At 40.3% G+C, this 15,692-nt stretch overlaps 2 protein-coding genes and 1 pseudogene across 3 annotated transcripts in view; 1 reads left to right on the forward strand and 2 right to left on the reverse strand.

The window, feature by feature from the left end:
* The window catches only part of LIPA (lipase A, lysosomal acid type), a 128,903-nt gene that overhangs the window by 1,623 nt on the left and 111,588 nt on the right, over window positions 1–15,692 (forward strand). The gene's annotated exons all lie outside the window — the stretch shown is intronic.
* LOC113884370 lies at window positions 2,129–5,724 on the reverse strand (annotated as a pseudogene). The gene is made up of 2 exons (XR_003508859.1): window positions 5,229–5,724; window positions 2,129–5,101 (listed from the first exon to the last, which is right to left on the reverse strand). The product of XR_003508859.1 is annotated as a eukaryotic translation initiation factor 4E-like (transcript).
* Window positions 2,129–15,692, reverse strand: part of IFIT1 (interferon induced protein with tetratricopeptide repeats 1) — a 34,074-nt gene continuing 20,510 nt past the window's right edge. The window contains exons 2-3 of the mRNA XM_027528935.1: window positions 11,833–12,024; window positions 2,129–7,301 (exon numbers count right to left, since the gene is read on the reverse strand). Coding sequence (XP_027384736.1) covers window positions 5,870–7,301; window positions 11,833–11,837 — 1,437 coding nt within the window. The 5' untranslated portion in view covers window positions 11,838–12,024 and the 3' untranslated portion in view covers window positions 2,129–5,869. The remainder of the gene's footprint in view (window positions 7,302–11,832; window positions 12,025–15,692) is intronic.

Consider the following 15,692-nt stretch of genomic DNA (forward strand, 5'->3'; position numbering starts at 1 on the left):
AGTGTAGGTCCGGAACGGTAGGTTGTTGTGCCTTTTTGATTTTGTTACACTTGTTTGTTAGGAGTTAATTTCTAGTGTGAGAGGTGAAGGTAAAGAACAAATATAATATTTATGTCAGATTGTGCTATGGAGAAAAAGCAGAGAGAGGGTTGGTGTTTTACTGTTATAAATATATTGGGGAGGAAAGGTTTGAGGTGGGGGAAGAAGTGAGCACTGTGGATATGGGGTCAGGGAAGAGCCTTCCAGACTGGGGGAACAGGAACTGCAATGGCCTAGAGATGGATGCATACTTGGCATGCACAGATGGTGTGGTTGGAGTGGAGAGGGCAGGGAAGAAGTCCTAAGAAATGAGGTTGGGAGGTAATGTGGATGTGGTGGGTCTGTAGGCTATGGTAACCTTTAAGTGGGAAACCACATTTTAGAAAAAGTACTGAATGACTTATTTGGAGGTACAAAGATATGCCCAGAATCTCCTCCTTCCTGAAGATTTAGAATATTTAATAGACCTCTGTTGAAAAATATTTCCAGTTTGTTGATTGTGTTTTTTTCTTCCTTGTTCCTACTTCTTTCCTTTCTTTTAGCTGTAGGGCCAAGAGATAGTCTTTGGTTATCAGTTTGAATGAACAGCAACTAAACAGTAAATGATAAAAATCAAAAGGGGAAAAAAATCCTGATTATCAGCTTGTTTGTTTAGGATTTCAGATTCAGAAAGACTAAAACGATCTGTAAAAAGTTTAAAGGAATATGCATTATCAGGATTGAGAAGAAGCAAAGACCCAGCTGTTGAGTAGGTGTTGAACATGCTGAATTTTAGATGGAATTTGAATATCAGTATTTTTTTCATAATTTGTCGGATTGGGTGAATTCTTGGGAAAATTAGCAGTGTATTGTCTTCTGAATTTATTCTTATCAACCTGTAAAACACAGCAACTGGAGAAAAAGAGAAGTAGAACATGAAAAATGGCAACTAATAGAAAATCTGTTTGGGAAACTGAAAACTTCGTAACTCTTCCAAGGTACAGATCTAAGCCGGAGTTTCTCAACCTTGGTGCTATTGACATTTGGGTTGTGGGAAGCCGTGCAGTGGATTTTAGGATGTTTAAGCAGCAATCTTGCATCTATCCACTAGATGTCAGTAGCACCCTGCAGTTACGACAAACGAAATAAACTCCAAAGATTGCCAAACCCAACTTTTTTTTTTGCCTTCGGGGCAAAATCCTTCTCTCTCCCCCACAATTGAGAATCATGTAACACCCTCATGTATATACCTAATTTATTTGAATTAGTCTTCACAGCCCAAGCTGCAAGAGATAGAAGATGGACTTTAGGTCGGAGAGGAAAAGTTGAAATCAGATCACAGAAAGTCAAGGGTGGTACTGGAGTTCAGGAGGTGGCCCAGGTGAAAGAGTTGATATCCAGGACAATGTCAGAGAATGCTTACTCCCTTAAGCACCAGCTCCAAAGTGGAGGTGGCTGGGTCTGACTGGGGACAAGGTGCAGAGCTATGGACACCGACTGAAGGTGGGAAGTTCAAGCTGGGGCATGCCGTAGGGTGGAGGCTCTTAGTCCCTATGCAGGTCCAGTTCTAGCAGCCTCAGGAGAATGGAGATACTGGTGGCCAGGATGGTTCCCAAGTAGGTGGATCCTGTGGTGGTGTGTAGACAGTGGTTATCAAAGACCTAGGCTGGGGCACTTATAATAGTAGTGAATGGCCTGAGCTAAGGTTTGGCCTGATTTAGGGTACATGAGAGACATTCCCTGGGCACTCGGGGAATTCTAAATAAGGACAGTGAATAACTGAGGTTCTGCCAGTCATTTACATGGGAGTAACAAGCTCCTGAGATTCAGCTGTCAATTTAAAAACTTCTTGGTAATGCCTGGAGATCCTCATTTGTAAATTCGGCAGTAGTATTTTCAATACCAGAAAGCATCTCTTTTCCTGGATTCACTGCTTGTTTTCCTCTGCAGACATCCAGGCTGTCCCACATTTTAGTTTTACTGAACTGCCCGAAGAGCAGAGATGTCTTCCAGAGTTGGAAAAGATGGGTGAGAGAGATGGTTGTTAGGTTATTAAACACAATAAGTAAATGTGATCTTTGAAGCTTGTCAAACACATCACACAAACACATTGCATAATCCAGAGATTTATTTTGCCTTAATGAGCTCTGCTTTCTGGGTACAGATGGTGTATAACAATATTGGAGAAGAGTTAGCCATTCAAGAATTGACACTTATCCAATAACTATTTGATTTTCATATTTCTGACCTGGAGGAGTTGGCAGTGGGTAGACTTATTTTAGTACCTTACAGCCTCCTTCCTCAAACACAAGCGCTTTAAGTCATGTTTTTGTTAATCTAATAAACCTCTAGTTTTAGTGATACGGAAATTGTGAAGATTGCTTCTCTGTAACTCTCATGCCTGCTCCTGATACAAACCTTACTCACTTCAGTTCCTATAGAATTTCAGTAGAAATCCAAAGCCTTGTCCAGTAGGTCTGTGAATTCCTTGGGGACTTGTCTTTTCTGTGGATTTAGGATTCCCACCAGGAAACACAGGCAGCCTCCAGAATGTGGAAAAGGTACCACAAGGATTGTCTCCTAGGGCTTCCAGAAGGGATTTGGATGTGCCAACACCTTGATTTCAGGCCAGTGAAACCCATTTCAGGCTTCTAACCTCTAGAACTGTAAGATAATAAATGAGTGTGATTTTAAGCCACCCAGTTCATGGTAATTTATTAGAGAGCCACAATAGGAATGCATACACTTCCCCCCAAAGACGGACAAGAATGAAAAAACAATGACATTGTTTCCTTAATTTTCCTTTTAAAAATGTTATTTATAGGGCATTGTCTTTTAACAAAATGTTATAATCAAAGGTGATTGCTACAGATGGTCTCTCAGACTCTTTAGCATCCTTTTCCTATTTATTCATCTAACTAAATCAGTGCTAGCAAATGACTGAATCAATAGTGCTTCGAGCAAAATGGCATAAAGCAATAGAAATTGCTTGGAACAATTTGACAATGAATTACATTTCAAACATCTTCATGTAGAAAACTGACCTTTAATTGACTATGTATTTGTTTTTTTCTTTTTTTTGACTATGTATTTGTTTTCCTGTCTGTCTCTCTCACTAGATGGTAAGCTGCTTGAGGTTTGGAGGAAAATGTCTGCTTTGTTCACTGAGGGGTAGCAGAATATGCCATCCCCAAATATGCCACCTTGCCATAAGGGTTATTTTGAGCTGAAGGCAATTGAAAAGAAGCAGATATAAGAAAAGCTCTCTGTTCTCCCCCATCTGCCTGGAAAATAATGTCTCTCCTCTCTCTACCAGGAAGGACAGAAGTTAATCACCTGAGACAGCTCTAGTCCCTAAACAGCCCAGAGACACTGACAGAAAGACACATGTAACAAACCTTATAGGCAAACTCTTACTTTCCATTAGTTTCCCCGATATTTGCCTTCATACAATTTGCGACTCAGAAATTTGAAGTTCTTTGCCTTTGCCTTATCATTTCTCTAAAAATGTATCATTTGGTTGTTAGGATGCTATATAAGCCCACATTCTGGTCACACCTTTGAGTTACTCATCACTGGGTACTCATGTATATGCCTGATGCATGTGTTAATAAACTGGTTGTTCTCTTGTTAATCTGTCTTTTGACAGTTTAATTTAAGGCTGTAGCCAATAAACCTAAGATGGGTAGAGGTGAAAGAACCTTCTCTTTGCTCCTTCACCCTAGTACTTTTGGTATCTAGCACTGAAAGCTATTTATTGATAAAGTGAATGAATTGAACATTTTATTTTATGTAAGTCCAGTGTTTTTTTTTTTTTTGCTTTAAATCTACTCAACAAACTACTATTTTTTTTCTTTTTTTCCCTACTCTATAACATTCACAGAGAAATGGTTCTTCTCTCTCTTCTCTCTCTCTCACATGTAGAGGCATGTATGTTCTGATTGACTTTTTTTTTAAAGACAACTCACTGAACACATTTTATTTACAGTTTTGTACACTGTCTTAATATGAGTGGGATTGCTTTTCTACTTGAGGCAATTTTTAAAGCAAAATAACCTAAGTAATACAAAGTGTTAAAGTACAGCGTAAAGATACAAAAACAGACATACTAATTCTAATTAGGAATGTAATTATGATACTATATTTTTTATAATACACAATTAAGTTTAGGAAATCACACAAACATAGATCAGTGATTTGAATGAAAAGCATAAATTTGTAGCAAAGCATTGTAGTTACAAAAAAAATTACCAAAGAATGCACAAAACTAATGTTTATTCTACCTTTATGTCATATTCCTAGATTCTTCACCAATGTTACATGAGAAAGAAAAACTAAACCAAAACACATGAAAAACTGAAATCGGAATCACTAATGTTATCAAGTAGGGAAGCAAATAAAATCTAGCAGCCATCAGCAAGAGTACAGGACAGATAATGCTGTAAAAAGAAACAAAGAAAATTGCCAGAAAACTATGCATTATACTCTTTCAAACCAGCAAAATACGCTCCTTCATATAAAGGAATGTAAGCAAAATCATTCTCCTGTAAGGTATAGAAATGCAAGTTCTTTTTTTAATATTGTAGATGGGTCAAATGTTTTTGTAATGGTTAATTCTATTAAGCTATTACAAAGTGGGCCAGGAACACATGTATGGATTCTGGGGATGATATGATGTGTACTGTAATACTTTGATTGGGATAATGGACACTCTAGCTAAAAAAAAAAAGAAAATATGAATACAGAAGTACAAGACAAAGGCTAATGAAACTTCCTTTTATCTTAGCAACATTTAGATGGAACTCAAATTTAAATGCAGTCCATTCTGCTTTTGAAGAGGCATTCCTTCAGCTCCCAAATCTTGATTGCTTGAGGCAGTTGCCTATGAGAATACTCAGAAGGTGTCTTCTTAAACAACAAACCTATTTTTAGTGGTGGAGCTGCTTAGTAGCTGTGTCTGCATGGGACTGATAACCAGTTACTATTTTTGGAGGAAGTCCTAACTTTTCCTTGTATACCCTCCCTATATGTCTAACAGTTTCTCTGTTTTCACATTCAGTAGTCCATATTGCTATTTTATCACCTTTCAGTTCAGTTCAGTCATTTAGTCGGTCCGACTCTTTTCAACACCATGAACTGCAGCACGCCAGGCCTCCCTGATCATCACCACCTTGCAGAGTTTACTCAAACTCGTGTCCATGTCTTATCACCGTTAGCTCTAATATTAACAACAACTCCACATACATCATCACTGTAGTCATCAAAAGATTCTCCAATAAGGCACAGCAGTGTCTCTAGCCAAAAAACATCGAGGTCACTTCGTCTCTGCTGTTTGTTCAGTGTAATTAGCCATTGTCCTCGTTTGTTTTTCTCATCTTCCCACATAGGCTCAATACCATCCTTAAAAAGTGAGTAGTCACAGCCAGTCATTAAATTACTAGATAACTGGATATGGTTGTACAGAGCCCAGAAGTCTTCAATAGTATCAAACTTAGAGGTCAATCGAAGGTTTGCTTGCCAAGTTTTGCCTTTATCATTTTTAAAAAACCAGAGTGCCCATCTGTTCTGTAAAGGGTGTTTATTTAATCCAGTGTTCTGGGTTAGTGACCTCCTGATTAGATTCTGTCTTCTCTTCTGTAGGCGGGGGATTGGGAATAGGGGTGGTTTCCGGTTCTACAGTCGCCATCTTAGATCGATCTGATCGCACAATCGCTCCTGAAAGCTGTTTCCCTATTTTCTGAACACAACTAATGTTTTATCAGGTTTGAGTAATTGTTCAAAGATTACAGCATTGTGGTGAGTTACATAATGCGTTTCTGAAAGTCACAAGCAGAAAAGATGATTCCGTATTTCAGTGCCTAGGGATCACAGCAGAGTTCTCCAAGCCAGGAGCCAGCCTCAGGGCCTGCTCATAATACTCCAGGGCTTCATTCATTTCTCCTTTTACTTTGTGGATGAACCCAAGAATACTCAAGCTTTCTATATCTGATGGATTTCTCCGGAGTTTCTTTGAAGCCAATTTCGTCAAAGAATTGATGCTTTTATCCCTATCTGTTGATGGGCTTTCTATTTTTATTGCTTTTAAATAATGGCTAATTGCATCGACTTCAGATTTTTTGTGAAATTCCAGAAATCGGCCGTAGTGCAAATGTATGTGTTGCAGCACTTCTTTGTCGAGTGCTTTCATGCAGAGCACTTTTTGAAAAGTATCATCAGCTTTTCTGTGGTCACCTGCTTCTGCGTACATTTCTGCCAGGCTTGTATAAGCTAACTCAAATGTGGGCTTTAGTTGCACAGCACGTTCCAAATGATGTATGGCTAATGGTATTATTCTGTTGATGTTTTCTTTATCCTGTCCTTTAGGCTGACAGTTTGTAGCGAACTTTATTTGGCTTATTTGTGACTTGTAGCAAAGCCCTGTCTGGTGATGCAGGAAAGCAGAAGAGGGGGTTTCCTCCAAGGCCAATTTTGAGAGCCGAAGAGCTTCATCCAGAACGCCTTTTCTTCGGTAAAACTTGGCAGCATACCGAAAGACATAAGCCTTTGAGGACGCATTGGTCAGTGCTTCTTTGATGTACTTTTCTCCTTCAGCTTCTTGTTCTACATCTTGAAGCTTCAGGCCAAGAAGAGCCTTAATGTATGCATCATTTGGATTTAGCTTGACAGCCTGTTTTAAGGTGTTCAGACAAAATTCCGCACTAATCTGTGCTTTGTTAAAGCCCTCCAGGCGATAGACAACGATTGCATACCCAGTGCTGAATTCGGGGTTTTCAGGGTCCACTTCCAGAGCCTTTTCAAAGCAGACTTTGGCCCGTTCATAATTCTTTCCTCCACATTTCAGCAAGGCCCATCCTTCCTCACAGTCCATCTGAGGACATGCCATTCTATAGCTGGAGGAATTCCCAAGTTTCCTGCAAGTGTTCTTCACCTTGTCCAGGTAAATCTGGGCTTCTGCCTGTTGGCCCATATGGTAATGCAGCCAGGCATAGTTGCCCCAGGTAACCAGACTTCTCACTTCTGATTGGTTGGCATGTTCTTGCTGGCTTAAGTCTTCAGCTTTTTGTAAACTCTTCAGGGCTTCTTCATTCTGGCCTCTCAGGTGTTTCACATAGGCCAGTAAGTTGTATATTCCCACATTGTATTTGATGTCCAGGAACATAATCTCCTCCAAGACCCTGTTTTCTAAATCCGGTATTTCTGTCTCTGCAATGATCATATCCCATGTAAAGTGACATCTCAACAGTAGCAGCTTATCCTTGAGCTGATCCTCATCAGCTTTATAACTGTAAAAACAAAAGCAGATTTTCTTTGTTAGGTAACAAACAGCCAATAGAAATAAGCCAAGTAAAACACCTCCTATTTAGAGCCTAGCCTTGAAAAGGGCCTGCCTGCTTTGATCTTCCATCGAGTTCCTGTATTTCTAAGATCCATTTGGCCTCTGAATGCAGTTTGCTTGGCTCCATACACTGACTCCAGCATTTTCTAGCCATGAAACTTCTCTGTGCTTCAGAACCTCCTTTGTAAAGCACAGAAGATAAACTTAGCACACTGGATTTGGTGAGAATTAATAAGCCTATCTATGTAAAACACTTAGAGCATGCATATTTCATGTTATATAAGAGTTTTCTGTTTTCCTATTGCTGTATTTAAGGTCGAGACCAGTAAAAAACGCAGAGCCTTAGGAAATATTATTGACATCACGACCTTAGTCTACAGATTATGTAACAAATTAAGACTATCTAAATGTGATCATATTTGACCCATTTATTTTAGTTGGATTTATTTGTGGGAAATATTTATTTATTTATATATATTCACAGAAATTTGCAAAGATAGAACATAAGGCAGTGTATCCTTGACCCAGTTTCTCCCAAAGATTATATTTTATCCAACTATAGTACAACATCGAAACTAGGAAACTGACAGTGGTACAATATGCACACTGTTCATTTTTCATTCCTACTAGTAACGTATGCTTCCCTGGTGGCTCAAACGGTAAAGAATTCGCTTGCAGTGCTGGAGACCCAGGTTCAATCCCTTGATTGGGAAGATCCCCTGGAGAAGGGAATGGCAATCCACTCCAGTATTCTTGCCTGGAAAATTCCATAAACAGTGGAGCCTGGCAGGCTACAGTCCATGGAGTCGCAAAGAATCAGAAACAACTGAGTAACTAACACACATACAGAGTAATGTATGAATGATCTAGTTCTTTGTATTCTTACCAGAATTTGATATTTCCACTTTTTTAAAGAAAATGTTATTAGCTCTTTTAATAGATGTAGAGGTAGCTCTTTGTGGTCTTAGTTTGCATTTCCCTAATGCTAGTGATTTTGAACCAGAGAAGGCAATGCACTCCACTTGGCCTTCTCTGACATCATCTGTTGGGGGACGGAGTGGAAGAGTCCAGATGCCTAGCTCATAGCCTGGTGAGAATAGAAGTCTTGGCTACCCACTCAGCCTTTACTAGCAGAGTTGGGAATGGGGCCTTAGTTTTTGTTTGACTTTTTCTGTGGTATTTGGCTAGAGTAGTGGTTGTTTATAAATTTTTTGTTTTGCTAGACTGTCTCCTTTTTGGGTCCTTTGGCTAGAGAGAGCAGGTTTTTCATGGGACTTTTCTATTCATGCCTACCAGCATTTCTAGGTTTCTGGCTTCTCCAGTACTCAGTCTGGGATATATGCAGAAAGGAGGAATATCCATATACAAAAGATTGAAGTTGGACCTGTTCCTTATATACAAAAAATGAATTCAAAATGTGTCAAAGATCTAAATGTAACATCTAAAGCTATAACAATCTAGAAACAAAACAGGGAAAAAGCTCCATGACATTGGATTTAGCAATAATTTCTTGGATATGCTAAAAACAAAGGTAACAAAAGTAAAAATAAACAAGTTGAGCTTTAGCAAAACTAAAAAGTTTTGTGCATCAAAGGGCAGTATCAATAGAATGAAAAGACATCCCACAGAATGGGAGAAAATGTTTTCAAATCATGTACCTGATAAGGGATTAATATTTAGACTAATAAGCAGCTCCTACAATTTAACAACAGAAAAACAGATAACTGATAAAAAGAATGGGCAAAGGACATGCATAGACATTTCCCTAAAGAAAATATACAGATGGCCAGTAAGTACATGAAAAGATGTTCAACATCACCAGTCATTAACGAAATGTGAATCAAAACCATAATAAAATACCTCTACACATCCATTAGGATGGGTATTTATCAAAAACACAGAAAATACCAAATGTTGTCAAGGATGTGGAGAAATTAGAACCCTTGTGCATTGCTAGGGAGAATGTAAAATGGGGCAGCTGCTGTGGAAAATGATGATTCCTCAAAAAATTAAATATAGAATTATCATATACTTCATTAGTTCCACTTCTGGTAGATACCCAAAATAAAGCAAAGACTTGAATAGATATTTGTATACTTATATTCATAGCAGCATTATTCACAGTGGGAGAAACCCAAGTGTTCTCCAGTGGGTGAATGGATAAGCAAAATGTAGTCAGTGCATACAATGGAATATTATTCAGCTTTAAAATGGAAGTACATTCTGACACATGCTTCAGTATGGATGAACCTTGAAGGCATTAAGTTAAATAAGTCACAAAAGGCCGTGTGTTGTATGCTTCCATATATATGAAATATCCACAATAGACAAATCTATAGAGACAGAAAGCAGATTAATGGTTACCAGGTCCTGGAGTGAAGGATGAGAGGTGAGTGACTTCTCAGAGTGACGAAATTTTCTTAAACTAGATAGTGGTGATGGTTGCACTACATTGTTGTACTAAATACTGCAAAATTGTATACTTAAAATAGTTAAAGCTATGGTTTTTCCAATAGTCACGTATGGATGTGAGAGTTGGACTATAAAGAAAGCTGAGCGCCAAAGAATTGATGCTTTTGAACTGTGGTGTTGGAGAAGACTCTTTAGAGTCCCTTGGACTGCAAGGAGATCAAACCAGTCATTTGTAAAGGAAATCAGTCCTGAATATTCATTGGAAGGACTGATGCTGAAGCTGAAACTCCAATACTTTGGCCACCTGATGCAGAGAACTGACTCATTGGAAAAGACCCTGATGCTGGGAAAGATTGAAGGCAGGAGGAGAAGGAGTTTACAGAGGATGAGATGGTTGGATGGCTCACCGACTTGATGGCCGAGAGTTTGAACAAGCTGCAGGAGTTGGTGATGGACAGGGAAGCCTGGCATGCTGCAGTCCTTGGGGTCACAAAGAGTCGGACACAACTGAATGACTGAACTCAACTGAACTGAAAACAGTTAAAATGGTAAATTTTATCATACATGTATTTTATCACTATAAAAATTCATGTTACTAGCCTGAGTAAAAATTCTGCAAATTATGTAAATATGCATGCATGCATGCTAAGTTGCTTCAGTTGTGTCTGACTCTTTGCAACCCCATGGACTATAGCCCACCAGGCTCCTCTGTCCGTGGGATTCTCCAGGCAAAAATACTGGAGTGGGTTGCCATACCCTCCTCTAGGGGATCTTCCTTTAAAATATAAAAGCTAATTACTATGCCATCTGAAATGATCTCATGAACCTCCGTTGGTACCTTTTAAGAAACATCAGTTTAAAGATTAAATAAGGTATCATTGAATAGAGACTCTGGTTCATGTCTAGCTCTATCACTTATTATCTGTGTAGTCTTAACTTTTTAATTTAAAATTCGTTATTGGCAAAAAAAAGTATAATACGAGTACTTGCCTCATAAGTTTCTTTTGTAAATGTAATAATTTACATAATACTTTGGAAGCCAGGCTGGCACTTGATAAGCATCCAGGACATGATATCTACTTTTCTATTATTATGATGATGATTTTTGTTGCTGTTGTTATTATTTTCTTATCAGTGATAATCCACTCTTATTTGTCTGTGAACCAAAGGAGGGGAGAAGGGTTGACAATAGGTCTGTAATTATGCATTTTCTGAAACTGTTGCCCCTTCAAAGTTTTGTACACTGGAACACTGAGGGCAAATTTGCAGGCCAATATTAATGTTTTTTTGATCTGATAAGATCCAAGGTTCTTTGAATCAAGATTCAGTTTAGATAATACAGTTTACTTTAGGCCCTTTAGCTAAGGAAGATGTGGGAGTTCCCAAGCACAGAACTCTAGCCGAGCCCTGTGAACAGGAGGCTGTCAAGGATCGCAGGCCACCTGGCTGCCCCAGAGGACAGTTAACCTGCGAATCTTAGATCCAGTCAGATTGACAAAGCCTGACATAGGAGCCCAGCAGTGCAGATAGTGAGACCAGATGCCAGCAGAGAAAGGTCTTGTTCTCTAAGCAGTGAGCATCTCTTCCTCATCCACCACAATATTTCTCTCAAGATAGCTGAGAGACGCCACTGCTGTGGCTCACACAGCTGTGTGCACTCTACTTTTTTCCTCCTGTCGAGGAGCCAGAAAGCAACATCTGTATCCAGATTAACTGTCCATTCCCCCCCTAGCTCAGACAGAAGGGAGATTGGTGGAAAATTGTTTCAGAGACTGGGATTGTTCTCTCCCTTCCACCCTTTCTGTTTCCCTCCCTTTCTTTGGGTTTCAGCAAATTCCTCAGGAAGATGCTGACAAAGAAGGAAAATGAACTGATAAAACAGTTTATGGGCATGTATGAATGTGCATGTGTGTGAGTGCACTCACGTATACGTTCAGTCCGAAACAGTTGGTCAAATAGAAAAATAAGGAAATGGCATCACCGAGACTAAGTCTGTTGATATAGTATGGTTAAAATTTTTTCCAGAAGCTTTATACAGAAAGGCAGAGAAACAGAGAAAGGCTTACCTCATGGTTGCTGTGAATTAGGCAGCAGTTCTGCAATGCTTTGTCTAGCTGGATGGTCTTCTCTGAGGTCTGTTCTGTCCGTCTTACGGATTTTCAGATAAATTTATGCCCCAGGTCAGGGCTATATATGGGAGATGAACCACAGCTAATGATGTAACTTGTGGGTGTGTTTTTGCAACGATAAGTTGGAAACTGAAAGTAGAAAGTGAAATTAAAGTAGGCAGAATTGCAGAAAATGAAACTTAAACAGCTAATGCTTCCTTTGTTCTGTTTTGAAAATGGATTGAGAAAAGGCTGGTGGAAAGCAGCTTTTTGATGTACTGATTCCTCTCTTCGGGAATTAGCAAGCTCCTGCAGATGGTGAAGGACAGGGAAGCCTGGGGGGCTATAGTTGATGGGGTCCCAAAGAGTCAGACATGACTGAGCGACTGAATGACAACAAATTCCTCTCAGACTTTGTAAGGCCTTTTAGAAACCCAGGAACTAAGAGATGCCAGTAATGTAGAGTCCACTGAACCTAGAGCCAGGGAGTCCTGTGAAAATTGGCTCTGTGAACTGGCCAAAGTCATGCCCTCAATCTGTGCCTTTGTTTGCTCATCTGGAAACAGACATTGTTCTTTATATGGTATAAAATTCTGCAAGTCAGTAAACTGGAGCCTTAACTCAAATTTGTTCCTCTTCTCTGAGAGATCAGTCTTACTAATTATTTTGTGCTTTTGCATACCCTTCTTTCTGGAGAATGATCAGTGATTTAAAAAAAAGAGTCCTAAAACTGCTTATTTGTTCATGGGAACCAAGAAAATCTGCTAGAATCTTGAGACTTCAAATAAAACATGTTGGGCCTGAATGAAAATATTTCCTTATTTGTAATGCCCTCTGTTGTAGCCATCTAAAGTGTTCGTATTCACTAGACATGATTATCATATCTGTGTAAGACTGTTATCCTCTTGGTGCCCATGGCATGCACTTTGGCCTGCCTCAGCCTGGCCTGTGTAATCTTACAGAGTCATGGTGCTTGTGGTAAGAGGTTGAGAAGAGTAAGTGCTGATATGATGGAAAAACCCGAATGAATTTTTGGCCAATCCAGTACTTAGCAACTACTTGGCACATAAAAGCTTGCAAATAAAAGGTGACTATTGATGATGGTGGTAATAATAGTAGTAGTAGTAGTGGTATTTTCTGTCATCAAGTTTAAATAGTGCTTTCTTAAAAAAAAAAACACAACACCTATATTCTTTCTTTTAAAAAAGAATCAGAAAAGGAGGAACTGTAAGAATGTGTTCCTCTTAGAAACACTTAAACACACTGCCAAATCTAAACCCTTCCTGCTTAATCCCTCCCACCCAGCTCATCTGCCATGTCATCCTGAACTGGTTAGAAAGTTCTACACAAATAAAAATTTCTGAATAAATTGTATTCTAATAAATGTTCAGGCAATAAGCAGATGCCAAGATAAATTAATTAGAGAGCCAACCTCTCTTTGCAGGGGAGTGAGGTGTCTTTGGAATTCGTGTGAAGAAAAACAGTTGGGTTTGTAATTTTCCAGGGCACTAGATAGAACGCAGAGACGCACACAAAACGTTTATCGCACCATTGCCATGAATTTGGCAGCAGTCCTGGGTCTATGGGACTGTGGCTTGGACTGATTAGATATTCGGAATCTTGCCTCGTGTCTCTGTGGAGTAAATAGATCTTTGAACAACACAAGACAAAGCAGTAGAGAAGAAAACAGCCCCCCAAAAAGTCTGTGTATGTGTGTGTCCAAGAGTACACTTACAGCTAGGAAAAGAAAACAAGAACTGGAGAAAATGAGACTTACAGAAATGGAATTTCAGCGCTATGCTATAAGTCCATTCCCAGGAGTATAGTAGGATTAGATGGCTCCCTGAGTGACTGGCCAGCTGTGATAAACTACTTCAGCTCTATGAGCCTCAGTTTCCTCAACTGATGCAGAAGTGATTGGGAATAGATTATTGAATTTCAATCATCATAGCACACGAGAATCATCTAGGGAGACTTCAGAATAATGCTAATTCAGCCTCACCTGGGCCCAATTGAAGACATCCCTGGGAATGCCCCTCTCCCCATCTCAGTAGTAAAAGGAAATGCCCAGGTGATTTTGATGTATGCCTGGGCTAGAACAAGGTACTGTTGTCTATTGTATGACGGAAATTCTCTGACTGAGCGATGTGGGACTCAGTCCCTGAGCCTCCTTCCCTTTCTGTGAGGCCCAGCTTCAGTCTGTTCGTGACTGTGACTTGTTTCCCCACCTGCACGGCGGGCAATGAAGTCCTCAGTTTCCTCCTGATTCACAGGATGGCATGGAAGAAGAATGGGATTCTGAATGTTTTGACCTCTACTAGAGGGAAACAGCGGAGAAGGCAATGGCACCCCACTCCAGTACTCTTGCCTGGAAAATCCCATGGATGGAGGAGCCTGGTAGGCTGCAGTCCATGGGGTTGCTAAGTCGGACAAGACTGAGCGACTTCACTTTCTATTTTCACTTTCATACATTGGAGAAGGAAATGGCAACCCACTCCAGTGTTCTTGCCTGGAGAATCCCAGGGATGGCGGAGCCTGGTGGGCTGCCATCTATGGGGTCGCACAGAGTCGGACATGACTGAAGTGACTTAGCAGCAGCAGCAGCAGCAGAGGGAAACAGGGATGGGAGAGGGCAAAATGGTTAAGGGGGTCAACTCTGTGGTGACAGGTGGAAACTAAACATTTGGTGGTTAGTGCACTGTAGTGTGTACAGAAGTTGAAATATAGTGTTGTACATATAAAACTTACATAATGTGATAAACCAACAGAAAGAGTATGTTCCTGGCTTTTGAGATTATTTCTAAATACTTCCCCTCACATCCATGGTGAAGAACTCAGAGACATCAGAAGTCTCTTGTTGTGAATGTTCTGATGATTTTCACGTGCTATGCTATGCTAAGTCACTTCAGTCGTGTCCAACTCTGTGCGACCCCATAGACGGCAGCCCACCAGGATCCCCCGTCCCTGGGATTCTCCAGGCAAGAACACTGGAGTGGGTTGCCATTTCCTTCTCCAATGCGTGAAAGTGAAAAGTGAAAGTGAAGTCGCTCAGTCGTGTCTGACTCCTAGCGACCCCCTGGACTGCAGCCTACCAGGGCCCTCAGTCCATGGGATTTTCCAGGCAAGAGTACTGGAGTGGGGTGCCATTGCCTTCTCCAGATGTTCACATACTTATGGGTTTTCAGGCATCCACTCAGCCCACCTTGACCTGCAGTTTGGCTTGTTGCAACACAGTCAAGTACAAACTGAACTTGTACCATTTCCTCCTTTACATTTCAGGCTTCTCTTGAATAGATTCACAGGGAGTTGTAGGAAGTCTTGAGCCACCAGCCCCTGACTACCCACCCCCCCTCACCAATAGCAGCATCTTGTGTAACTGTAGTACAGTATCAAAACCAGGAAAATGATATTGGTACTGTGTGTATATTTTAAAGAGGGAGGTACGGTCATGGGCGATGCTCCTGAAAGTTACTTTGGGAAGTCTCAGAAAACTACATGGGGGTCTGTTAGAAGCCTAGCTCAGTATCCCTTGTTAAGAGTTAGTCAGTCAGTCATGTCCGACTCTTTCTGACCCCATGGACTGTAGCCCGCCAGGCTCCTCTGTCCGTGGAATTCTCCAGGCAAGATACTGGAGTGGGTTGTCATTCCCTTCTCCTGGTGATCTTCCCAACACAGGGATCAAACCCAGGTCTCCCACAGATTCTTTACCATTTGAACTACCCGGAAAGCCCCGTATATATTTTAAAGATAGAATATATTGTGATTTCATCTTACAAATTCAAATTTACCAAAATTTTACTTAACCTAATTGATCCTAC

The sequence above is a fragment of the Bos indicus x Bos taurus genome, chromosome 26 (assembly GCF_003369695.1).
Source record: "Bos indicus x Bos taurus breed Angus x Brahman F1 hybrid chromosome 26, Bos_hybrid_MaternalHap_v2.0, whole genome shotgun sequence".
Classification (NCBI taxonomy): Eukaryota; Metazoa; Chordata; class Mammalia; order Artiodactyla; family Bovidae; genus Bos; species Bos indicus x Bos taurus.